This window comes from Vanellus vanellus, assembly GCF_965231255.1.
Source record: "Vanellus vanellus genome assembly, chromosome: 13".
Taxonomy (NCBI): domain Eukaryota; kingdom Metazoa; phylum Chordata; class Aves; order Charadriiformes; family Charadriidae; genus Vanellus; species Vanellus vanellus.
The window spans coordinates 1,351,405-1,377,022 of NC_138918.1; the positions used below are offsets into that span (position 1 = coordinate 1,351,405).

A 25,618-nucleotide genomic window follows, 5' to 3' on the forward strand; every position below is an offset into this window, starting at 1 on the left:
AGCCCACGGCTTTGGGTGCACGTGGGCTTTTTAGATCGGGTGTTGAGAGTTTATTTTGAACTGTATATATGCAAGTGCGAACATAATGTGTAATGCAGAGTTCAAGAGTTACTCTTCCTGTTGCTCCCTCTTGCCTATTTTTCTGTGTTACATGTGTTTTGTATGGTTGACCAGCTCAAGGCTGAGTTACACTGGAGCTTTCCATTCAAACCTTTCAAGTCCTGGGTGTAGTCATATTGTCCGGAAGATGTAACTGGAGTCCCATGGTTATGAACACTTAATTTCTACGTATGCAAAATTTTGAATAGCCAAAGGATTCCTTAAGGATACACTGAGTATTTGAATGTAACTTCAGTAGCTGGAAAATGGTGTTGAAATTTTGCATCCATTTTAATGTGCGTTTTTTTTCATCCAGCAAGAACTTACTCACAAGAAACCTCTTATTGTTCTAATTTCTGTTTTTCTTTCACCAAAAATCTAATCTAAAATACTTGACTGAATCAGATGATTGTAATAGGGCAAGAAATGTTATTTCAGGTACAGTCAGCACAGTTAGCGAAATTGTTATCAAATACACTTCTAAAGTGGTAATCTACATTGGTAATACAGAAGTTGCACTGATGACAACCATGGTCCTTTTCCAAGTTATGGGAGGTTTGTCTGTACTTTTTGGCAACCAGTAATGTCACACCTCAATTTTTATTTTTCCAGGTTTCCGAAATTTACATCTGGATGACCAAATGACCCTTCTGCAGTACTCATGGATGTTCCTAATGGCATTTGCCTTAGGATGGAGATCATACAAACAATCAAATGGAAATCTCCTATGCTTTGCACCAGACCTGATCATTAACGAGTAAGTAAGACGTGAGTCATTTTCCAGGTTTCTCAGGGCGATGCTAGACTCCAGGCAGTGTTTCTGGGTTTTGCACTTGAGAGGTTCGTCACTGGGTAGCAAGTTCTTGCAGAGATCACAAATCAGTCTGTCATTTGCCACTTGTTTTTCTTTTAGCAGATTTCTTAGTTTTTAAATAAGTCAAACGGAAGAAAGGTATTTTAGATATTAAGTGTATTTATATCAAGAAGGTTTTGTGGGAGGTGTTTGTACTAAAATGTTCCATGTTGTAGCTGTTCCTGTACCATTCATTATAATCATTCATTTTATCAGAGCCAACACTGTTGAAACTAAAAATACGGCTCGGATGGAGAGAAAAGTTTGGCAAATTGCATAATGTTCTGTATGTTTATTGTATAAAAGTGATAGTGTGGTGGTATCAGTTCCACTGGGTTCTGGATCAGTTAAACATTTATATCTCAGCCTGATTAAAACCTGGCTAAAAAGACAAGGTTACAAATGGAAAAACTTAAGTCTGATTTTTTTGTTCTTGTTGAACTTTGTTATCAATTTTCAAGAAAAAATGAATTTGCTAGAATGTTTGGCCATCTCTTTTCTTGCACCGTGCATAATTGTCATTGTATTTTTCAGCCTCGTGTTGTGCAATAGTTGTGTGTTGTAGAAGAGTGGAGGAGGGAAGTCAGGATCGTTGAGGTGATGAGCAGAAGGCTCAATTTGAGATGCAGCAGGGATAAACATGTTGTGCAGAAATATGCATAGTTATATTACTTTCCATAGACTATTTCAAAGGTGGAATAGCAGATCAGGTTAGGTTATGCCTTTCTGCCTCCAGTCCGGAGAGCAAATACTCCGTCTCAAAGCCTCTCCTGTAGGGATGTGCTCGGGAATTGGTCCCGATGGACTGTCACGCTCTCCTACCTTTTACTTTGAAGCCATTTCAGCAATTGTGTCCTTCAGCTCATATTTTAAAAAGCCACTTCTTCAAGCAAGTGGAAGAGTGTCTGCGTAGCCTGTAACAAACTTTTCAAGTGATCTTTGTCTTGCAATTCCAGAGATGATAGATGTATTCATAAAGCCTATCAAGGCATTTTGCCTGTGTTCTGAATTAGTTGCTGAAAATATTCTGTAGATGTAAATCTTTGGGATCGCTGGCCAGAGCCATTCCAAACCTAGTTTACCCATCTACAGATTCCAATTAATACGATGCGATCACTATGGATTTGCCATTTCTTTTTTCATGAAATGACATAGTCCATTTGTGGGGACTAAAGCTAATAAATACGATTACACAGGGCCTTTGACACATACAATCACAAAGCTTTTTTAGCGTCACAGTTTCACTGACAATAATTTAAAAAGTGATGCAAGTGACAAGGTTTTATTCATGTCTCTGTTTTCCTGTCTTTAAAATGGTGGCCATAATCCCTTTGGCATGCCTTGGGACAGTAGTCTTTTTTTTGTTCCTATTGCTCTTCAGTATCAGATCTCCCAAATCTTTTCTCTGTTTAACAAAAGTATATTAATTGTTACATTTTCTATGAGAATAGTCGCTTACATTTCAGACTGTTTCTTTTTCATGTTTATTTATTCCCTTTATTTTTTTCAGTGTAAATATTGGTCCAGGCTTTTATAAACTGTAGTCATTTCTTTATAGTAATAATTTTTTTAAAAAAGGTGAGGAGCAGATGATGGGTGAGCACCCATCTGTTTACTTATGTTTATTAGTTCTTAGAATATGTCTCTGGAGTAAAATAGTCTCCATGTGGTGGAATTGAAATAATTGGTGGTGTCACAAATAAGCATAATAACATCTAATTTGCCGTAAGTCAGAGGTCTCCTGCTGTTTTATCAATGGGTCAAAACCACAGAGCTTTACAGCTAATTATGTGTCGATACTCTTAAAAAAAAAATCCTGCAAGAGTAATCCTATGATACTAAATATTAATTCTCAAATTCATTCTACTTACAGTTTTGGTACATAAATTGTTTATCAAAATGACGCTTGTTTTCAATAAAATATGTAGACAGAGAGAACTGCAATTTCTTCTCCAGTGTGCTCCAAGTTCCCCATCAAACTCTCTCTGGTCGTAACTTTTTATCTACCATTCATCAATAAAATACAGCCACCCCTGAGTTAAACATGACAAATACTGAATAATACATAAAAGCACTGCATGAGTTATAAGAAGCTTGTGAAGCGCAGTACCGCAGGGGAAGCCAGAGGGGCAGTGCCACGGGGAAGCACTGCTGGTGCTGGAATGCTGGGTGGGACAAGAGAGACATCATGGACCTGAAGGAAGAAATGCACCTAGATTTTAATGGTCAGGTGTCCCCGCTCTCTCTGCTTGATACATTGCTCAAAAGACAGTACTGCAGTACGTTCTCCTAAAATACGGTTTGGGGTTTATTCAGTGCTACTTTCTCGTACGCATCTTAGTGATCCTTCACCCAGACAACTCCATCCCACTTCTTACCCACACACCCCAAAACTTGCTTAATCTTTTAGTTATGCTAGAAACAGGTCCAAGGTAGAGGAATAAGCATCCTCTAAAAGTCAAAACAACTCTGTCATATGATAATTCTAAAAACAATTGTAATATTTCATAATATTACAGTGAATTCTCTGAAATAATAGAAATAAAGTGATTTTTCCTCATGAGTTTTAAAGCTTGATTCCACTAAATGCAGTCACCCGTAGGTGTTTGTGTGTGGACCAGAGTCAGAACCTGCTTTTTGATTGTCTGGGATCATGGTCATTTTTACAGTTAAGTGAAGCTGTCTGCATCAGATTTTTGGCTTCCTGTTCAGTAGTTTCAAATTTCTGCATACAGATAAAGAGGTAGAAGTTGTTCAAACTTGTAATTTTTGAGATCTGCAGATGACATTTCTATAGATCTGTTCTTTATGTGAACTTTTTTCATTTGTAACTAAGAATTTGTTCTGACTTCGTATCTATTAATTGCAGTTTCGAAGCATTATTTGAGTAGAGGACTGGAACAAAATTACATGTCTTTACCCATACTGTGTTAGAATACAATAATTCCATGAGGTCTTGGCGTCTCTTCAAGCATTTAGATTGATGATGTACTGTTTTTTCTTAAATAGAAGTATAAACAAGTTGAGGAGTTGGCAAAAACTTCCAAGCCTCACGAGCCCTCCATGCAGACCTGTATTACTTCAGCCTTACAAAACAGTGGCAACCATTCGCGTGGATGGGTTTTCAGTTCTGTTGTGTAATTTGAGCTTATGCGTCAAACAAAATTGTATATATCCCATTATGCTATAAGTGATAAACATCTCATTATGCATATGGAATTACACATATTCAGTTAGTATGATTTTTAAAACATATTTAGCCTGCTTTTGACAGAAAGAAATCCATTAATTTTACTTAGAAAGAGTTGACCCTCAGAACGATCATAAGAAAAGTGTACGTGTTATTACATACAATGTAAATCGAGAAATGCAACAGGCAAGCATCTTATAATCACATTATTTCTTTACATTCCTTTATATCTTCATTACAGCAATAAACTAGAGTTAGTCTGAAGCCAGTTCCTTTGTGCCACCGTTACCCGTAGCTTGCCACAGCATAACACGGGTGGATATTCAGGGATGTGAATGCAGGATAAGTTATTGAGGAGCGGTGGCAAAGGCAGTAACACCTTCTGTCTGCTGCTGCGAGCTCAGGTTGCATAGCTGATGTCCCCGGGGGCAGGGGGAGTAACACACAGCACCAGAGGGGACAGTGCCTTCCGCTGTGTTAGCTGTATTGCATAGATGAGAGCCATTGCTTCTATTTTCATTTTCTTTGGGTTTTATATGGGTTTCTAGAAACCATTTATTTCATTCCGTTTCTGAGCTTTAAAGACTAGTCCTCCTATTTGGTACAATTCAGTGTCTTTTGGCTTCAGGAAGAGAAACTATCTTTGAAGGGTTCTCCAAGCCTTGGTGATTTAAATAGACATAACTGCAGAATATTTTTTTAAGACCGAATTCTTTATGGGAATAACAAGACTTTCTTTAGTGACATGTATCTGCTCAAGCATCTGAGCAACATCAGTCTTCCGTGCATTTATCCTTGCACCAGCCCTGCCCAGTATTATTCCTGTGTAGTTACTACTTACTTACATGGAGTAGGAAGATCCAGTGGCTCATGTCGACACTTCTCAGGCAACTATGTGTAACTGGGCTGTACGTAAAGAACCTGTCCAGCCTGTTCAGACATTTGTCATGCTTCATTTTCAGCTAGCAGGTCTGTAGCATTTATAAATGTCTTACCGTGAATGCACAAAAAGCTTCCCAGAAATAGTGGATTTGTTTTGCTTAGTGCTCAGGTAGCTTTAGCTGCGGTAGTGCTGAATGCCACTATTCATTAGTACCATTGTAGATTCCTCCATAATTGAATTTTCCGAGTATCATCGATGCAGACTGTGGCAGAAAAGAGAATTAAACTCTGTTCTTAAGTCTTAAACTGGCAGCCTAGTCATTTGACCAGACTTCTCCTAAAAATTGAATATTCCATTTTTATGTCTGTATTCCTATCGTTTATTGGGGAGGACACAAAAACAAAGAAAACCATCCAATGTATTTGAATAATGTTTATCACATATTGGATATCCTAAGTTAATATGTCTGATAGGGTTGGGTAGGGTTGCTGTGGTATGAAAATAAAGTATTTCATAGAAACATAGACCGGTTTGGGTTGGAAAAGGGACCTTAAAGACCATCCAGTCCCACCCCCTGCCCTGGGCAGGGCCACCTCCCCCAGCCCAGGTCGCTCCCAGCCCCGTCCAACCCGGCCTTGAACCCCTCCAGGGATGGGGCAGCCACAGCTCCTCGGGGCACCCTGCGCCAGGGGCTCACCGCCCCCACAGCCGAGAATTTCTTCCTCAGATCTCATCTCAATCCCCCCTCTTCTAGTGTAAAACCATTCCCCCTCGTCCCATGGCTCCCCTCCCTGACCCAGAGTCCCCCCCCAGCTCTCCTGGAGCCCCTTTAGGCACTGGAAGGGGCTCTGAGGTCTCCCCGGAGCCTTCTCTTCTCCAGGCTGACCCCCCCACCTCTCCCAGCCTGTCCTCCCAGCAGAGGGGCTCCAGCCCTCCCAGCATCTCCGGGGCTTCCTCTGGCCTCGCTCCATCAGCTCCGGGTCCTTCTGCTGTTGGGACCACCCTCAGAGCAAAGAATTTCTTCCATCTCAATCTCCCCTCTTCCTGTTTGAAGCCATTCTCCCTCATCCTATCACTCCATGCCCTTGTAGGAAGTCCCTCTCCAGCCTTCTTATAGGTGCCAGTCAGATACTGGAAAGCTGCTGTAAGGTCTTTCCGGAATCTTCTCTTCTCCAGGCTATTTCCCATAGCATTTGTTGAATGCAAAAAGGTTCACCATATGTATCCATAGCATTGGTTTCACTTCATGCACTTATGCTGCATCTGTACAATTAAACTTTTAATTTGCTTGTCAACAAAACCCAAAAGGAGTGATGAGTTTCTGCAGGTCCAGCTGTCATTTCTGCAAGAGTACAAATCACTTCGTTCTTCCTGCCTCTGACTTTTCTGAACTCCTGGCTATTCCAGTTGATCCAGGTCTGGAAGTGAAAGCCTCTCTCTCCCTGGGAGGAGCCAGCTGGTGGGAGCTGGAGCTGGGGCAGTCCGAGCAGCGTGCTGCCAGTGCTCGCCCCACCAAGTTCGCGGTGGTCCCTTGGCCAGTTCCTGCCTGAGCCTCCAGGGAGGGCTCAGCCCTGAAGAGCTGGCGCTGGCAAACCTGGGCAGGGAAATGGAACATTGAGTGCTCCCTTACAGTCAATAATCTGTTGGATGGCAATTACTGCCCCGTCCTGCTTCCACTTCAGACAGTGGAAGAGCTGCTGCTGCATTGCATGGGCACACCTTAACTCCTCCAGCATGGAGAACCCGTATTTCCTTCCCCAGCTAATTCTCTGCACAGGGGAAAACTTCAGGGCAGGTATTGACAGGTTCTTGTCTCCAAAGAGGTGGGGGGGAGAGGGGAGTCTTCATCAAGAGAGGGACAACAATGTATTTGAAGTTATTTTAAGGCTTTGGAAAATATTTTAGATTTACATTTCTATATTTTGTTTCTGAATAGAAATAATATACTTTAATGGTTTAGTGTGTGACTGTTCAGTAAAATCATCATTTAACGTTTCAAAAAAAGAAAAATATTTTTTTCGTGGAGGTATGTCTATACCAGCTGGCAATTTTATATATATGTATTTTAATACACACACACACACACACACACACACACACACACAAAAACCCTCAGAGTTGTTGAAAAGTTTGGCAGCTTCATAAATCTTGGGCTTTACACCATCATTTAGTATTTGGAAATTGTATGAACCTGTGATTTTGTAGTATTGTATAACTGTTTCCACAGTTTGTGATTCGAAACATGCTTTTGTTGGAACTGGCACTATTGCTATGTCAGCTTTATGTCCAGTTATGTCACAACGTACACGAAATTACAGTGAGCAACCATAACTAATGCACAGTTGTGTTCACCAAGTAGCAAATGCCATTTAATTGCTGCCTAGCTTTAGAAGGAAGTTCTTGGAAGTCCCGTGTCTTAGGATTTTGACTGTGTTTGCATGCTTGCCTTCTTAGCTCTTTGCTCTTCTTAGGTTTGAGGTCAACTCCTTGGTCTCATTTGTCCTTATATTGTCATAGGTCATAAAGAATGTCTGCATTGGTGTTATTTGGATAGAAAATAACAAGTGATTACAGTTTTATAAGCAATGTTTTATCAGTTCTCTTATTCCCAGAATTTTTTCTGAACATTCTTTTGTAACTCATTCTGTGGAGTCAGTATCATCTGTTTTTCAGAATACGAGCATCTTGTTTACTGATTTGTATTCTTTTATAGACTTAGCTGAACTGAATGACTCACAGCAGTGTTGAAAATCATCGCATGCTTTTATCATCAACATGCATCCCACACAGGATGCGTATGTACATCCCGTGCACATTACATGGGCCTTCACTGAGCTGAAACTTCGGGCTACTGCCCGACTCGCGTGAGGCAGCTGGTTACCAAAGCAGAGGAATATTGGATACTTATTGAACAAGAAGGGGATTCAAATCGGACTAGATTTACGATCACTAAAGCAGGATCACTTCAAAAGTGATAAAATGCCGTTAGTCAGCTCTGTCCCAATGTGGCAATAACCGCAAAGGCACTGGACTGCTGCGGTGCGCCCGTGTCCCTGGCAGCCCCCTGGTGCTCCCCGGCCGCGGCGCTGGCTCTGCCTCCCTTCGTGGGGCGCAGGCAGCTGCCAGACCGTCCTGCTTCCATGTGATACCAGCCCTGGTGAGCACCAGAGCTGTTCCTAAAGGCTGCACGACGTCAGTATGGTTCTGCAGACAGCTTCTGCTAAGGAGAAACCGTGTGTGATGTCATCGCTAAGTATAGTATCTATTTTCATTAGCTAAGTATAGTACCTAGGTTGAGTATTATATCTGGTTTACGTGTGGGTAAATTAATTCATAACGTTGCTAAATGCCCTCTCTGGGGAGGGGTACCAGTGAAACCAAGCAGGGAGAGAGGAAAGAGCCCTGCAGCCCCGCTCTTCGCTGGGTCTTTGGTCCGTGACTCGACCCAGATCCTCGGGCAGCCTCCCTCCGCGCTGAGATCATCTGATCACTCTGGCCAGGAGATCTGCGGGGGGAGTGTCTGGGACCTCTTCCCAGACCCTTCGCCAGCATTAAGGACTACGCAGTGAATCAGCTTCCCTGTTGTTCTGACGCAGCCTGGACCCGCTGCCCTCCAGGGCATAGTGCAGCGCTCATCTGCGCACTCCGACTTCTCTGACAGAGGGGGGCTGTGTTTTACTCTCATTTTTTGAGAACTGCGATTTGCGTAGCCTTGCTATTACCAAAAATCCACACGTCTTCATATAGATTCTCAGACTTGTGGTGATGATTGCGTTTACAGTAGATAGAAATAAATGACAGGCTGACCCATTTCATAATGTTTATTTTAACCTTCTGCCCAGAAATGGTAATAGTTTTACACGAGGAAAACTGCTGAGCCCTGTCTTACAATGTGTTTAAATTACTCAATTTGAAATATGTGAGATGCCCTTTGATACAAGCCAGAGGGGTTAGGAGAGAATTTGCCAAATGGCCAAACAGTGGCTTTGTGTCAAGCGCCCTGAGAAACATCCAACAACTGAACATCTTACGCTACTCCTGTTTCCTGCAGCTTACCTTGTGTGCGCTTTGTATTCCCGCTGTTACTCCTTGATTATCGAAGGCTGCCGTAGTGCCAGTGTTTCTAGGTTCACGTGTGTGCACGCATGCGTATAGCTGCAGGTACCATTAAGGCAGTGCCACGCGTGGTCCTGTTACACGCGGAAGGAATTGCCCAACAGCCTGCATTTGGAAATGGCGGGGTTCAGACTTGTGCTTGATTTGCTTTTAATGCAGCTTCAACAGCTTGTGTTTCTTTCTGTCTTTCAAAACCCATCTGAATTCCCATTATTCTTAGGGTTTTGCACCTTGCGAAAGGTGCGTGTTTCTCCTTGTTCTCACTGAGGGTTTCTCGGGATGCTTGTGAGGGTACATTATATAATTCTCTTGCCGGGCAGCGGCAGGGAGAACTGAAAAATGATAGCAGCTTTGGAGGGATTGGTGGTGTTCCGTAACCAAATCTTACTCTTGACTTATACTGGGATTCAATTTTGTCTGTGTCTTTGTTTAGATTATAATACTGAACAGGCGATGTCTTGGAAAAGGTGACGCATCATTAACGCAAAATAAATTGCTAGCATCGCTGTAGAGAGACTGTGTAGTCATTGCATTTGAAACGTACTATTTTACCTATCTTTTTCTCTACAAAAGTTTACATGGAAAAGCATAAGTCTACCTTACACTTTTCAGAATTAATCTGTTGTTCTTGTTCATTTCCCACCCAAAACTGTAATCCTGCCGTATTCACAGTCACCAGCTATAAAAGCACGTGTAAAGAGGATTGTTGCGTCAGGTGAGGTGCTAGATAAAAGGAGGAGTTCCTGTCTTGATGCAGGGTTTCATTAAAATAGAAAAAATGAAAAGAATAGATGAATCAGAATGACAAACATTATGTATTCCACGTAAGTGCTTTCCCATATTTTCCTTTGGTTGTCAACATGGCTTTCCATTTATGGTTAGAAACCTTATTATTACTGTACAAAGGTAATGAAATTTAATTGCAATACTAAGCGTCGCTTTAAGAACGTAAAAGGATAGGAAAAGCTTAAAGTCACTTTGAAAATTGAGAAATTAGGGAAAGTTGATGCTATCACTGGTGAGCAAATAATGTATTCAATTTAGGTGGGCTTCTCCAAAGTCTTGAAAGAACTGGAGAAATCTTCTCTCCAGTGTAGTACACCATCATGTTTCTTTATACAGATTAAATACTTTGGGATTGCCAGACTTCAAGAACTTTATCCCACAATGAGTGAACTTGACTTTTATGTGAAGTTTGTGCTGAACTGGTGTGTTGGCTGTTGATAACAGAGCTCAGTGATCAGTCCTTGGTAAAGACAGGCTTCCATTATAACGCTGGGATTGCATACGTCATGCTCCAGTTCTAGGCCAGTGGTTATAAGTGGTGGCCAAGGCAATCGCCCTGAATGGGTTCACTGGAGAAAAAACAAACGTAATTTTGCTGTGAGATAGATCACATACTTATCATCTGCCTCTACAACCCCCGCTGCTCTTGAATGAAGCATGGAAAAACTTAGATTTGGAACTTTTAGATATCTAGGCATTTAACTAACTTTTATGCTCTTATTTCTCAGGCAGAGAATGAATCTACCGTGTATGTATGAACAATGCAAGCATATGCTTATGGTTGCTCGAGAGCTGTCACGGCTTCAAGTCTCATATGAAGAGTATCTCTGCATGAAGACGTTGCTTCTCCTCTCTACAAGTAGGTGAACAGTTAAATACCTATGTGAACTATGTAAGTTTAACTTGCCTATATTATGGGTGTGTATGTGTAGTTTAAAATTCTGTTAGGTGTCTGATAGCAAATAAAAGTCAAAATGTGCTTCTTGGCACCTGACTGTATAGGGGTAGTGAAGGAAGTTCTGCTTTTAGCAGATAAGAGACATTCATGCTAAGATGATATGGATTGCGTTCAAAACTTCGCAACTCCAACAGAGGCCTAACTCAGAATTGCAATTTAAAATTCTTCAAAAATATATAAATCACAAACTCGTTGAGTAGTTCAGGACCCAAAGAAATGGGCAAACCTATAACTTCATGCCCATAAAATACTGGAAACTCAACCAACCAAAAATATCCCCAAAACCACCACCACCTGTGAGGAAGTTCTGATGTGGTGAAGTAGTTTCCCCCAAAAAGGTTATCAGACTCCTCCAGAAGTTATTTTAAAACTATTAAATACAAATACAGCTTTTTGCATCTGCATTTAAAAAGTATATGGTAGATTTATGATAGATATCGCAGGATAGATTTATATTACATGGAATATAGATATATACTACATGATGGCTTTTATGGCTTTCAATAGGATACGCTGTAGTTAAAACGGGTCACAGCTCAGTAAAGTTCTGTTGTCTGTACTGCATGGAAGGTCAAAGTACGGTGTCAAAATAGTCCTATTAGAATATACAGAAATACACTAATATGAGACATGGCGTAAATAACTTTTACAACGTTATTTTCACCCCGTATTCATACTCATCGGTACCCAGTGATCTTTTCCTCTCGGTGCGCGGTAGGGCTGCAGACCCCGCGGGGGCTCGGCTGTAACCCTGCCCCCATTGCAGTCCAGGGACTCGCAGCAGTACGGAGCCTGTGTGCGTGTGTGCCGTGAGTAGGCGTGAGCCGGGCACCTCGCCTCGCACCGCTCTGCGTCCCGGAGCCATCCCGTCCCACGGCCGTCGCACCAACACCCACGGTCCCGCGGGACTCAGAGCTGCATCTCGGGCAGTGACCGTAGTTTTCCTGGAGCCTTTGCTGCTTCTGCTTGACAGAAGGTTATTTTTGTTTTAGTGCAGTGACAGGTGTGCCAGGATGCTGTAACAGTGTCAGTAAGAGCAACAATGCAAGTAAAGATTTTTCAGCATAGTACTTCTACGTGATGAAAAGTAAATATTTTTAAAAGTGTAAACAGTTCATTACACCAAGGGTTCGAACATTCCTTATCTTCAATATTTCCAGTGAATAATAGCGTTAATTCTCATAAACAGATGGGAACTTTGTAGTTTTGGGCTGTTTCCAGAATGAAAGGAGGAGGATCTCGTAAGCCGGCGCTGCAGGCACTGGGAAGTGCCGGTCGGCGGGTGCGGGCAGGAGAGGTGTCGGGCGCAGTGCACTGCCGTCCCAGCTCCTCCCCGGGCGGGCTGGCAGGGACCAGCGCAGCCTCGCCTGCCGGCCCACCACGGGGACAAGGGCTCTTTTCAGAGGAAGCTCAGCTCCACTCTGCCGTGGGCTTCATAGGAACTTTAAACTTCCCCGAGACTGCAGATTTAAAGCAGTTTCTGAAATCTCTCCCGAAAATTCCTCAAGTGTTTTGGATGTGGTGTAGGCCAATTTTCCTTACCGGAGTTTCCATGGCAGAAATGGGGAAGAGACTACACTCGTAGAGTTAAGCCCATTCAGAAGTGGAGTACAGCGAGCACTGGCGTTAACCAGCAGAGGCCTCTTTGTTATATTTACAATGAAAGACAATATATTTTCACATTTCTTTTCGAGTACATACATTGTGTAAGTCGTACATTGTGGGACTTCTGAAAATTGAATAGCTGAAATTTGTATAGCTTTTTAATCCATGACTTCACAATTTTAATTTGTTTATTGTGTGTCTGTGTAAGTTTTCCAAGCGAAGGAGGAAGAAGGGAAGGAGAAACAGGAACCCCACACAGTCTAGACACGTAGCTCACACAGAGATGTAGCTCACAGACCTTTTCTATTTAAATTATTCAAGCAGCAGTTGACATGTTGTCATCTCCTGTGTCGACACGGCAGATAAGAGACTTCACTCCGACATCTCACAGATGCTGACAGTGTAGTGAGGGTGGATTTGTGAAGGAAGGAGCGTGCTTTGGTGGCCTCTTTCCTCCTCTCTTGCTTTCAGTCGGCTTTGTCTCAGCTCTCTCTTTTCTCTCTCTTCAGCTCTTTCCATTCACTTCACCAAGATAATCAAAGGCTTCAAGTCAAACATCTTAAGGACCACTGGAGTGTGGTCAACCTATGCTTGATTTGTCCCAATTTACTTACTAGTCCTTGGCCTCTGGAAGGACCATCCTAGTAGGAGAATATAGGCACAGGGACTGAACATGGAATTGAGTTTGTAACCCAGGACTCCTCGGCCAGCCAGCGCTTTCTTGGCATCCCATCCCTATTCCAAGAAGCTCTGCTGAGACCCGAGTCCTCCCTGGCTCGGGCGGTCAGTTTGTTGTCCAGTCTCTGTTACTGCCTTGCCTGGACATGTTATTTGATCCACATCAGGGGGGTTGGAACTAGATGATCTTTCAAGGTCCCTTCGGAGCCAGGCCATCCTGTGATCCTATCCTTGTCTTCTTTTGGCACACAGAATTTTTATGGAATCTTTCCAATGTCATGTTTCCCCAGACATTGAGAACACAGGCGCTCCAGCCCTGCTGGTTCTTCATCAAGGCGCTTCCCCGGCTTAGTGTTGTTGCTGCCATGGTCCGGTTCCCTTCCCTCTGTTTCTTGTTGGGTTACCTTTGGGGTTTTTGTTTTGTGTGGTTTTTTTTTTTTTTTTTTTTTTCTTTTGCCAACAGTCCTATGCTGTTTGTTCAATGAGTCATCCGTCTCACTTTCCGCTCTCTTTTGTTGTCTCTCAGCTGTCATTTCATTAACTTTAAGTCCTTTTTCTTTCGGTCATTTTTGTATAACTAATGTAAGAGAACTTAAATAATGATGCAGTTCATAGATGTATAATGTCTTAAAGGTTCATATCAATGTTACAGTTCCTAAGGAAGGCCTGAAGAGTCAATCTCTGTTTGAAGAAATCCGTATGACATACATTAAAGAGCTGGGAAAGGCCATAGTGAAGAGAGAAGGGAACTCAAGCCAGAACTGGCAGCGATTTTATCAACTGACTAAACTGTTGGACTCTATGCATGATGTAAGTTCTGAGACGAATGCTGTAGGCGTTCCAGATAAATGTTTGGGGATATGGCAGTAATCTCCTCTATCCCTTTTTCTAATTTAAAGTGATAAATGTTGGGGGGGGGGGGGGGGGAGGCGCTCATGCTGCCCTACCGGCTAGCTGACAGCTAATGGGAAGAGGCGAACGTGGTGCTCTCAGACCACTTTTGCAGTGGACTCCGCAGCAATTAATGACGAACTATTCAAGAATCCATGGAATGCTTAAAATCGTGTTAAAATAATGCATCAGTACTATTTTTAGTATTAGTGGTCTCATTTTGCAAGGAATTTCAGAATTCAGGCTGTCTCTTTTTGCGGTATGTACTCTGTGCGTACGGTACAAAGCAGTGCAGTGGTGTTTAAGCTGGATGAGGTGAGGGAAACTTGGAGACCTCAAAATTATTTTTTTTTCTTGCTAGTGTTCCAAGCACCTGGAAAGATCTTACTAAGCTTATCCATATCTGTGTTTGTTATATGCTAGAATGGGAATTGATATGTGATCTCTTCAGTATTTGTGAAGACCTTGCATGAGCTGTTCACTCGGTTTATATCAGAATGCCGGATACAAGACTTACTAATTAAAATGAGGATAACTATGCACGTCTGGCCGGCGCTGCAAGAAGTCAGGAAGGGGGAAGGATGTAGGTTAATAGTTCTTCTGTATGTGTTCGTGTGAAAGTAATTCTTTGCTTTGTCACTTGTAGGTGGTTGAAAATCTTCTGAGCTTTTGCTTCCAGACATTTTTGGATAAATCCATGAGTATTGAGTTCCCAGAAATGTTGGCAGAAATCATCAGCAATCAGATACCAAAATATTCAAATGGAAATATCAAGAAGCTCTTATTTCATCAAAAGTGACTGCCTTAATACAAAAGGGTTGCCTTAAGAAAACGTCAAATGATAGCTTTTTTTTTTTGTAAAGAAAAAACCTACAGAACTTGTTAATTTTGTCCTTGCAGCGGTGTTTCTTTTGTAATTATGCACTACATGTGGTTTACAGAGGGCCAAGATTTAGGCTATAGAAGCAGCGGATTTCTCACATTTGGTAAATACCTGGGGAGAAAGGAAAGGAAAGTAAATCTTATTTGTCAGAAATTATCTCTCTCCCCTCGTGCAACATCCATGGATGCATCAAAACCACCGGTGACAAGATCTGAGGCTGTGTTACGAACATTCTGCTAATTAATTTCTGCAGTTGGCTGGAGACAATTTTCTAGGCTTTTTTTTTTTTTTTTAGTAAAGTGTTTTGGATTTTTTTTTTTTTTAAAGTTAAGGTAGCATTTTGGTTTATGCATGTAACCTGAAGAAAGTTTACAAGTGTATATCAGAAAAGGGAAGTTGTGCCTTTTATAGCTATTACTGTCTGGTTTTAGCAATTTCCTTTAACTTTATATACCGTGAACTAGGCTTGTTCATTTTTTCTTACATAATTTTTTTGTAATACTTCAAGATGCCTATTGTACAGCTGGTTTTTTAAGGTGGGGCAGCTCGTAGCTTTCCTAAATGACCTCTAGACATTAATCCTTGAGTATATTCATGTGAAAATGGGTTGGGCTTTTCTAACCTAATAGCTTTCAACTGTCAAAGTGACCATAAAAATTTGGCATTTTTTAAGGGCCAGGGTGGGTGGGAGAACACTCTCAAATCTAATTTAAATAGATGCGAATGAAACAAATACTTTTGGTATACGTGCAAAACTGTTGGATATGCAGATTCATAGAAAATTAACCTAGTCCTAACTGGATGTAAATGAGCAGGTTATTTTATATATTGAAAAAAACAAGCCTGATTTTTGCATATAATGCAACAGCCATAACTATGAGAGTCATGGGCTGCATTGATGCCAAGAAGATCAGTCCTGACTGCCCATCAGGAAATTTTCAGGAAAATATGCATAGCTTAAGAAAAGTTTACTTCTGTGTGGAGAAACTCACATTTTCTATACACTCAAATCTATCGTCATACAAGTATATATGGAGAAATACCATTGACTTGAGAGGCAGGCGTGTAATTATGCCCAGCGGTTTGGGTTTGTTCTGTTTCCTCGTATCGATCCTAGAAATCCTTTCTGCAGTGAGATGTTTACCGTCATGCAGGCAGCAGAGCAGCTGCGCTGGCTGACCGTGACTCCGGATATACAGACTCCAAACTCGTGCGGTTAGAGACCCATTTTCACGTCTCCACCTGTCACCGACTGGTTCATCCCCTTTCCTGGACAGCAGCAAAGCTCCGCTACTGATTTTGTGGTCTTAGAGTCGTATGTCAAACTTTCTGTCTTTGTAAGGCTGCATCCCTTCATACCGACTTACTAGCGTGCCATAAAATTACCATAGGTCCTGTGAATTTCTCCTTGTTGCCATTGATAACTATATTTTAAAACGTTTAGAAGCTGTAGTAGCCTTTTTCTACGTGCACCTTAACAATTTTCTGTATCTCAAAATTTAAATATTTACTAAGCCACTCTAAAATTTGATTTTTACTCAACGTGGCCAGATTATTTGTGTAATAGAAATGAGAAAGATCATCTGATGAAATACAAAACCTAATATATTTTTATATTTAGTTATAGTTTCAAATATGTATAATCGGTATATTCGCTGATCTGAGAAAAGAAGGGAAGGGCTACTGCAGCTTTAAAAGCAATTTATTAAATGATTGTAAAATAGCTTGTATAGTGTATAATAAGGATGATTTTTAGATGACAGATTGCTTTATCATGATACATGTAATTATATTTTTTGTAGGGGTCACAAATGTGCTGAATGGTAACCTGTACGAGTTGTGGTTTGTCTGGAGGTAGTACTGAGGGCATCGGTGTTTAGTATCCAAAGAAGTACTGGGTTTGGAAAGGAAAACCTGTGTTCAGTGGATGCGTTTGGGGTTGATTTTATGTTTATCAAATCACTGTGTAAAACTTCAAGCGGGAGCTTGGATGGAATACTCCTATCTGTATGGTCGGTTACCATTCACGATTCATTGCTAAATCAGACCTCCGCTGCAAAAAATGTAAGCCGGCAAGATGCGTGTGTGCACATGCATACCTACACCTCCGAACACGCGGGGTTAATTTCATATACAGCCTCACATACCACAGCAAAAACAGCTCGAAAAATTTGGCAATAATACGCATACAGGTACCAGCAATATGTAAATATAGCGCATAGGTTGTTCACAATACACTAGTATGTTTCTATTGTTCAGCAGAAGTTTGTTTCCGAGTGGAATAGGAAACTAAATTTTCATCCTTTCTTAAATCTCTTTTTGAATGTTATACCTATTAAAAAAAGATACTATATTCAGTACTTTGGAGTAAAATATCATCTTTAATAAAAAAAAAGTAATCATTCTCTTCTCTTTGATCTGTAAAGGATATGTACGTTTTGTAACAGTTAAGGTAAAGTTCAGTATTTTAATGACAAGTTCCAAGCCAACTCAATGAAAATATTCCCGCGACCCATTTGAGATACAGATAGGAGTTTCGTACTGGGTGGTTTCAGGTGGGCTCTTAAAAGGAAAACTGTTCGTTCTTTAGAGAATTGATTTTAAAAATTGCATCCCCAGATACCTCAATTTGGGCTTGCGTGGAGGAGTGAGTGTGTGTGGGTGTGAGCGCGTGTGCATTTGTATACACAAAGATACAAAACTTTCTTTTTTTTGCCAGCAGAAAATAACTATAGTGAACATGAACAAATGACCGCCACCTCGAGAGAAGCGATAGCGTAGAAGAGAGGCTCTCTACCCCCTTTCTGTCCATATGCCTGTATATTAATTCTTAGTTTATGGATTTAAGGAAAAAAAAAAAAAGGAAACTGTGATGTTAGAAGAAAGCAATTGTTCTGTACGTGCTGTTAAGTTTTAAACTTCACAATGAAAACTATGTAGTGCTTTAGTAAGCAGTGAGAAGTCCGTGTTCCGTGTATCCGTAGTCCTTGTAGCAGTGGGTAGTATCTGCACTCTGGATAAAGCAGGGAGAATTCTGACTCCGTCTCTTCAGTGCCTTATCACAAAGTGCATGCATCCGAGCGAGGGACGGCCGCCGCCGGCAGCTCAGGACACGCGCGTCTGCGGGGTGGGACTCGCACACGCCAAGCGCCAGGAACGGCCTTAGCTGGAGCAGCCAGGGAGCGGGATGGAGAGGAGCCGCTGCCGGCCCCGCACAGCCTGGGCATCGCCCGCGGCACCCGAGGGCTCAGGGGGAGCTTCGCAGCTGGGAGGGAGGGAGGGAGGGAGGGAGGGCTGGGAGTAGGTGCCAATCGAAGCCGAAAAATGACCTCGCCATTTTCACAGAAAAAGGTAGAAAACAGGAGGAAGTGCCTGGATGATCGTCAGCGAAATCCTGTTTCCCGTAGCCGAACTTCAGCGAGTGAGGACTTCAGGGTCATACCTTAGCGTGAGATTTTTAAAAGACTGTGTGCATTATATACCCTAGTTGAGCTCAACCCTTAGTCCAGTCCGCAACCAGGTGTTGCTGAGCCATCGATGTCACATAGGAACCAAATTTTCAGGAAAGGCTTAGGGCCTCTCTAACCGGCGAGAGGCGCTCATTTTCTGATGAAAGGCTGTGTGTATGAAAATATCCCCCACCTCCAAACTAACTCGCATAACAGCATAAAGTCAGCGATGTGTCATTATTCTATTTTGTATATTAAACAAAAGATATATACTGGGGACAAATCCTATATCATACCGGTGTATGGCATTATTAAAAAAAAAAAAAATCATTATTTTTATCACAGTAATTTTAAACAGCATAAAAAAATTAAACCAGTGACTCCTGTTTAAAAATAAAAGTTGTAGTTTTTTATTCATGCTGAATAATTCTGTAGTAACAAGTCTGTAGTTTTCACCTACTCAGTGAAATGTTGGACTGTAAAAGCTTGTGTGGAATTGTTGAACATTTATTTTTTCATTTAAATTTGCTGTTCTGGTAATACAAAGCCACACATCTGTACAGAAGTTGCAGTAAATGTGAGCCATTTACAGCAATGCCGAATAATGGACGGAAACCATATAATAAAATTCTGCTTTTTTCATTAAATGGCTCCAAAATGCTTTTGTAGAGTTGTTGCTGTGTACCCAGAAAGGATCGGTTCTGACAACTGAGTCGGTTCATTTATGTTGCTTTATTTATTCACTTCATATGCAAAAATTATTTAGACTAAAGCTGATTGCTGCTGTAATTAAGTTCTAGAGCGGGAGAATTTCTGATAATTAAGTTCAGATTAACAATTTAATTGGAAATCATTACTTGCATATCCCGAACCTGGCCAGATTTGCCATTCCATTCATATCGTCCGTTTTCCGGAGGGGAATCCGTACCACTTCTGTAATCAAATGAAGATCAGGTCTGTGCGTCTGAGCGAACGGCCTTGTGCACACGCCAGGCAGATGGCCCTAAAGCTGCCAGGACAATTAAACTAAGAAAAACAACACAAGGTGTATTTAGAAAAAAAAAAAAATATTTAAAATTAATTTTGTTATTGCAATACTTGTTAACCGTTTGATACTTGTCAGAATGTTGAGAAAAGCTTCTGACCAAGGCAGGTGCCGGATGCCGGACAGTCAGTGATAGAAGTCAAATAGAACGCGGCACCGCGTACGGGGTGTGCGGGTTGTACAGCCGCACGTTTGCCCTGCGCCTCTGCCTTCCGCCTTGTGGGGCAGAACGTCAACCCGCGGAGCAGCCCAAACTTGCACTGATTGCAGTAATGGGAGGACGGCGGCGCGGCGGGGTGGGCACCAGTCCCCGTCCCCGTCGGGAGTCACCGGGGCTGGCTGTCCCTCGCGTGCCCTTGCACCCTCCCTTTGGGGGCGGGGGGTGTGTTGAAGGGTGCTCTGGGGGGTTGGGGGTTTGGGGGGCGTCGTGTGATTGCGTGATGCGGAGGTGTCAGTTCGGGGCACTTGTCTGACGCGGGGAGAGCGGGGGTGCGGCGCAGAGCCCCCCGCCAGCCTTGCGAAGCAGTGGGAGGCCCAAAAGCGGGGCTGGGGGACGGGGGACGGGGTTGGGACGCCAGTGCAAGGGGTTAAACTGCCCTTGGGCAGCGGGACGGGACCCTGCGTAACAAGGTCATAACTTTCCAAAAGCGGAATTTAACCAAACTTGTGAAAAAGTATTTCCTAAATTAGCGATGCTGAAAAATACCTCTGGCTGTGGGTGGGCGGTAACGCCACCACCCTCCGTGTCCAGAAGGTCTCAGCCTCGAAACTACCACCGCTGCCGCCGAGCGCCTGCCATGCGGCCACTTGGGTTTTTAAAAAGCAACTTAGTCTTCAAACCACCCGTAAATAAAACTGCTGATTTTTTTTTTCCTTAACGCAGCTCATGCCTGTGCCCCCATTGAATAGCAGTGTGAGATTCGTGCTATAATAAAAATCTCATTTAATAGCGAGAGAAAATGCCAACTTTCCAGCAGGGAACGATTTCTTTGAATTGTTTGCAATTAAAACAAAGGCTTACATAAATTTCGCTTTGGTCCATTTCAGGTGAGGTGAATGTAGATTGCGGTCCGAGGCGATACAGGAACGGGATTTATGATCTACTACATTAATTTGTTTAACAATTATGAAAAGATGCTTTAAGGAGATACATCAGATATTAAGATAACTGCTTTATGGCTCGAGCACCCACTCACAGTCGCCAATACACTTCATGGCAGAGTACATCACTTACTGGGTGTCCTCCTGTTCCACCCAAAATCTGATTTGTCCTATTGGCGTTGACAAAATTGTTTGCATTGAAAGCATCTGTAAAACGAGCAGGACAAAAAAAGAGCCCGTTTCGCTGCAGGTTTTGTGCGTCTCCCCCGTGCACCCTCCCTTCCCACCACGTCGCCCGCTGCTTGGAGCGCGTCCGGAGCGGACCGGTGCTCTCCCGCCCTGCGGGGGAACGGGGGTGGCGCTGAGCTGCGGGGAGACGGGCAGCGCTCCTCTTAATTGACATTTTATTTTGCAGTGCCTGCTTGGGCTCTGTCTTCGTCTTCCGGGGAATTTGGATGAAACCCAGCATGAAAATGAAATCTGTGATTTTTGTTTTGTTCATGCTATCCCAATAAAATGATGGAATTTCAGCATGGTTTGGAGAAGATGCCATTAAATGCCATTTTTACAGTCCTGTCATTTAAGATTCCCCAGCTGGAGCACTCTTGACTTGGTGTTTGCCTCTGGGACAGCCCACAACGTGCTGGTTTATCCTTGGCCGTTCCCCTGCTTCAGCGTGAGTCTGCGTTGTGCTCCAGGCGCACGGGCAGTTCTGCTGTGTAAGGCACAAGTTCAGGGATTTTACAGGAAAAAAGGCTCCTTGGCTGTACAGTTGCTCGTTATCCCGGCGCGGGCTCCAAGACGTTGCTAGTGCTGGTGCTCCTGCCAAGCTCCCGTTGGGGGACAGGCCTTGGAGGGTACCCAGGCCTCCCCAGGCCCAGGTGCTGCGGGGGATCCCGTCCGTTTCAAGTCCATAAACCCATAAAGCCCCGTCACAAGCCAGGGTCACACGGCAATGAGGTTTTTTTCCTTTCCTTAACAAGATTACTGATAATGTAATATATTAGTGAATCTGAAAATATTTTATATAGGGCATGTACATTTTAAAACAAAAATGTGTAAATATTCAACTCGTCAAAGTGTGACGGGGGAGCGGTAACTGGAGAAATCCTCTAAAGGGACTACAAGTTCATCGATCCCAAACGCCCGAGCCCGTGGAACAGCTGATAAAGACTTGCTCCGAAGCAAACCTGGAGGAGTGGTGATGGTGGTAAATATTCTTATTCAATACATCATAGGTTTGGCACAGCACCAGAGCATAATTAAGGATATTCTCTGAGGTCACAACAGAGAACTTTAAGTTTAACAAATAACAAGTAAGTGGAATCCTTCTAATTATAGACTCTGTTGATTCAAGATCAAACCACATGAAAAGATGGAGGGGAAACTGCTGATGCAGCATCTAATACGGCCACTAATTGCGTTGCTAATGCGATAGGACAGGGGTTATACTTTCTGCTTGATGTGATACACGCCAAAAAAAGTGACCCGTTGTGCCCAATGGAGCGGCGTGGGCATGGCTGGGAGCTGCCACCGTGGGAGGAGCGGAGCGCGGGGACTTGGATGCCGTCCCAGCCTGCTGCACACGCAGCTTCGCCTCCCTCTGCACCATGGAAAAGCCACACTTGCTTTTTTTTTTTTTTTTTTTGTGCCTTTCCTAACCCTTGCTGGGAGGTTTTTGGTTTTGGCTTGAGCGGGATGTTTCTTTGTTTGAAGGAGAATGAGCACGAGCGGGCTGGGCAGCGGGATGCTGGGGGGCTGTCGTCCCACCGCCCCGCAGCAGCCGCTCTGCCCCGCGCGGCCGTGAGCCGTCGGGTCCCACCAGCCGCCGTGGGAAGGACTCGTGCTCGCCGGGACCGTGAACACCCGCTCCATAGCATCCCATGAGAAAGCCCCGCAGCGCTGGGGATGCCGGGGCCGGCTCAGCTACCCCCGTGCCCTCTGCAAGGCAGCAGCAGACCCAGCAGCGCCAGGGCATCAATTCTAAACTCTTTTAAACACATTTTTCCTCTCCTTTCTGTTGTTTTTTCCTCCTTCCTTTCTTTTTCCTCCCCTTTTTCCCCCATCTTCTTTTTTCACTCTTCATTGTAATGAAGCGGGCCGGGCTGCACCCCAGGCACAGCGCGGCTGCCTGTTCCCTCTGCCCTGAGTCGGGAGAGCGCACAAGTCATGGCGACAAACCCCCTTTGCTCACAGCTGCTGCCTGCAGGGGGACAAGGAGGGCAAGGACGGAGTCAGGCTTGAGTGACAGCCATTCACACACAAACGTACCTCTGTGCACCCACACATCTTAGAATGGGTTGGGTTGGAAGGGACCCTAATTCTTCCTAATATCTAACCTAAATCTCCCCTCTTCCAGGTTGAAGCCATTCCCTCTCGTCCCATCACTCCGTGCCCTTGGAAAAAGTCCCTCCCCAGCTCTCCTGGAGCCCCTTTAGGCACTGGAAGGGGCTCTGAGGTCTCCCCGGAGCCTTCTCTTCTCCAGGCTGACCCCCCCACCTCTCCCAGCCTGTCCTCCCAGCAGAGGGGCTCCAGCCCTCCCAGCAGCTCCGGGGCCTCCTCTGGCCCCGCTCCGACAGCTCCGTGTCCTTCTGCTGTGGGGACCCCCCGAGCTGGAGGCGGCACCGCGGGGGGGTCTCCCCAGAGCAGAGCAGAGCGCAGCAGAGGGGCACAGTCCCCCCTGGCCCTGCTGGCCACGCTGCGGGGGATGCAGCCCGGGGGGCGGGGGGCTCTCTGGGCTGCCGGCGCACATTGCTGCCTCATGGGGGGCTTCTCATCCACCAACACCCCCTCCCAAGTCCTTCTCCTCAGGGCTGCTCTCCATCCATTCCCTCTCACACGACAGCCCCACCGAGCCGCCCACCCCGGGGAAACACCACCAGACAGGCTCAGGTCTTGCCATGCTCTCCCTCTGCCTGGGACATCCCACGGGAGCGGGTGTTAATCAGCCTCGCAGCTAATGAGACTGTGCACAAGGTGCCGAGTCCTTCAAATGGGCACCCTGCTCCAGTGGGGGATGGGGGGAGCTGCTGGGAGGACTGCACCCGCCGAGAGGGAGGACGGGTTTCATCCTGACTCCATCCCGTCCCGGACCCCTCAGCACCGGTGGCTGCACTGCGCTGCCGATGTGCAGGAGCCAACGGGTGACCCCGGAAAGGCACAGGGCAAACGCTGGGCCAGGGTTTGATTCATGGCCGTCGGCTTCCCCGTCCCACGGGGGCAACACTGCGGTGCCGCCCTGACCGCCCCGGCCACCGCCTGCAGGAGGCGGGGACAGGGGAGAGGGGAGAGGGGAGAGGGGAGAGGGGACAGGGGACAGGGGACACGGACCATCCCAGTGAGATGGACCGGGGTGCAGTCACTGGTACAGTAATGAACTTGGAAGAACAGAGGCTGCCCAGGGAATCAGGAGTGCTGAAACCATAGTGATCGCTATTAAGCTATTAAGAAATATTATCTGCCCAAATAATATTCACAAATAGTTTGACAAATACTTTTCCCTTGCCAGAAGCACAGCTTTTGCCGTTTCTCCGTATAGAGGGTGTTACTAATGCCGCTTTACAAACAACTCGTTGTCGTGTTTGTCAAATTACTGACCCACCGGTCACTCTTTAATTGGAGCCGCGGCCGAACCGCCGCCGTCCGCCGCGGGGCAGGAGGGGTGCAGGCAGAGACCCACCTCCGCCACCACATCACCGAGGGCTGAGCCCCTGTCCCCGGCCCCCCGCGGGTACCTGCCCCAGCTACCGGCCCCAGCGCGGCCGCAATTACACTCCTGCAAGAAGCAATCCTAAATTAAAACCCAGCAATTTTTAATTCCTCATTTCTTTCATAGTCTTTTCCTTTTTTTTTCCTTTTTGGCTTGCAGGTGGTACACGTGCAGCCGCGCTGCAGAACAACTGCACGTGTTCCTACCACAAACAAAAAAAAGTACCTTCTTACAACGCTCAAACCAGAATAATTACCAAAAAAAATTGAAAAATCCAACCAAACCAAGCCAACACCTGGCAGACCAAAGAAACTCAATGGACACTGCATTCACACCCTCCCCCTTTTGTGGAGATGTTTCTTCCCAGGTGTGGGTCAGGCCCCGCTCCGGGGCGAGGGGCTCCCGGTGCCGCAGGCTCCCCCAGCCGCGGGGCCGGGGGGATCCCCCTCAGGGACCCGGGGGCTCATGGAGACGGTGCCCTCGGCCTCCCTGCCACGGCCAGCGCCGGCTCCCGTCACAGACTCTCAGACTCCCAGACTGGTGGGGTCGGAAAGGCCCTCTGGAGCCCCCCCAGTGCCACCCCCCGCCAGAGCAGGGCCACCTCCGGCAGTGGCACAGGACACCTCCAGGCGGGTTTGGAATGGCTCCAGAGGGGGAGACTCCCCCCCTCTCTGGGCAGCTGTGCCAGTGCTCTGCCACCCCCACGGGAGAGAAGTCCCTCCTCAGGTTCAGGTGGGACTTCCCATGGTCACGTTTGTGCCCGTTCCCTCTTGTCCTGTCACTGGGCACCACTGCACACAGACTGTTCCCCCCCCCCGGCACCCGCCCTTGAAGGAGTGATAAGCGTTGATAAGATCCCCCTCAGCCTTCTCTCCTCCAGACTGAACAGCCCCACGGCCCTCAGCCTCTCCTCAGCACAGAGATGCTCCAGTCCCCTCACCGTCTCCGCAGCCCTTTGCTGTACCAATCCCATCGCAGCTGCTGGGATTTGCTGAGCATAATGGGTCTGAAAAAGCTCAAAGCTGATGGTCTAAATATATCATTGTTGCTGGGGAAATAAATAATAAACAGAGGAGTGATTATGATCTTGTGGTTTAATTGGTTCTCCTTACCATGGCTGGAGGGCCGTCCCCAGGCGTTTCGGAGGAGCAGACATTCCAGGTACCAGGCCAACACAGAGCATCAGTTATTTAACAAAAAAAAAACCAACAACCAGACCCAAATTTATAAATAAATAAATAAACAGAGGTCAGCGCAGGCCAGAAGAAGCACATCCATTGCCCAGTCCCAGAAATATATTTCGTAGGTTACGACTGCAGCGAAATTAATAAGCTCTAAAAAGGCACATGCAAAATATCTCCAGATTTATCAG

General features: G+C 44.9%; 1 protein-coding gene across 1 annotated transcript in view; it reads left to right on the forward strand.

Moving 5' to 3' along the window:
* NR3C1 (nuclear receptor subfamily 3 group C member 1) overlaps positions 1–18,201 on the forward strand; it is a 73,110-nt gene extending 54,909 nt beyond the window's left edge. The window contains exons 6-9 of the mRNA XM_082489939.1: positions 712–856; positions 10,656–10,786; positions 13,821–13,978; positions 14,706–18,201. Of these exons, the coding sequence (XP_082346065.1) occupies positions 712–856; positions 10,656–10,786; positions 13,821–13,978; positions 14,706–14,858 (587 nt within the window). The 3' untranslated portion in view covers positions 14,859–18,201. The remainder of the gene's footprint in view (positions 1–711; positions 857–10,655; positions 10,787–13,820; positions 13,979–14,705) is intronic.
* Positions 18,202–25,618: the final 7,417 nt, after the last annotated feature.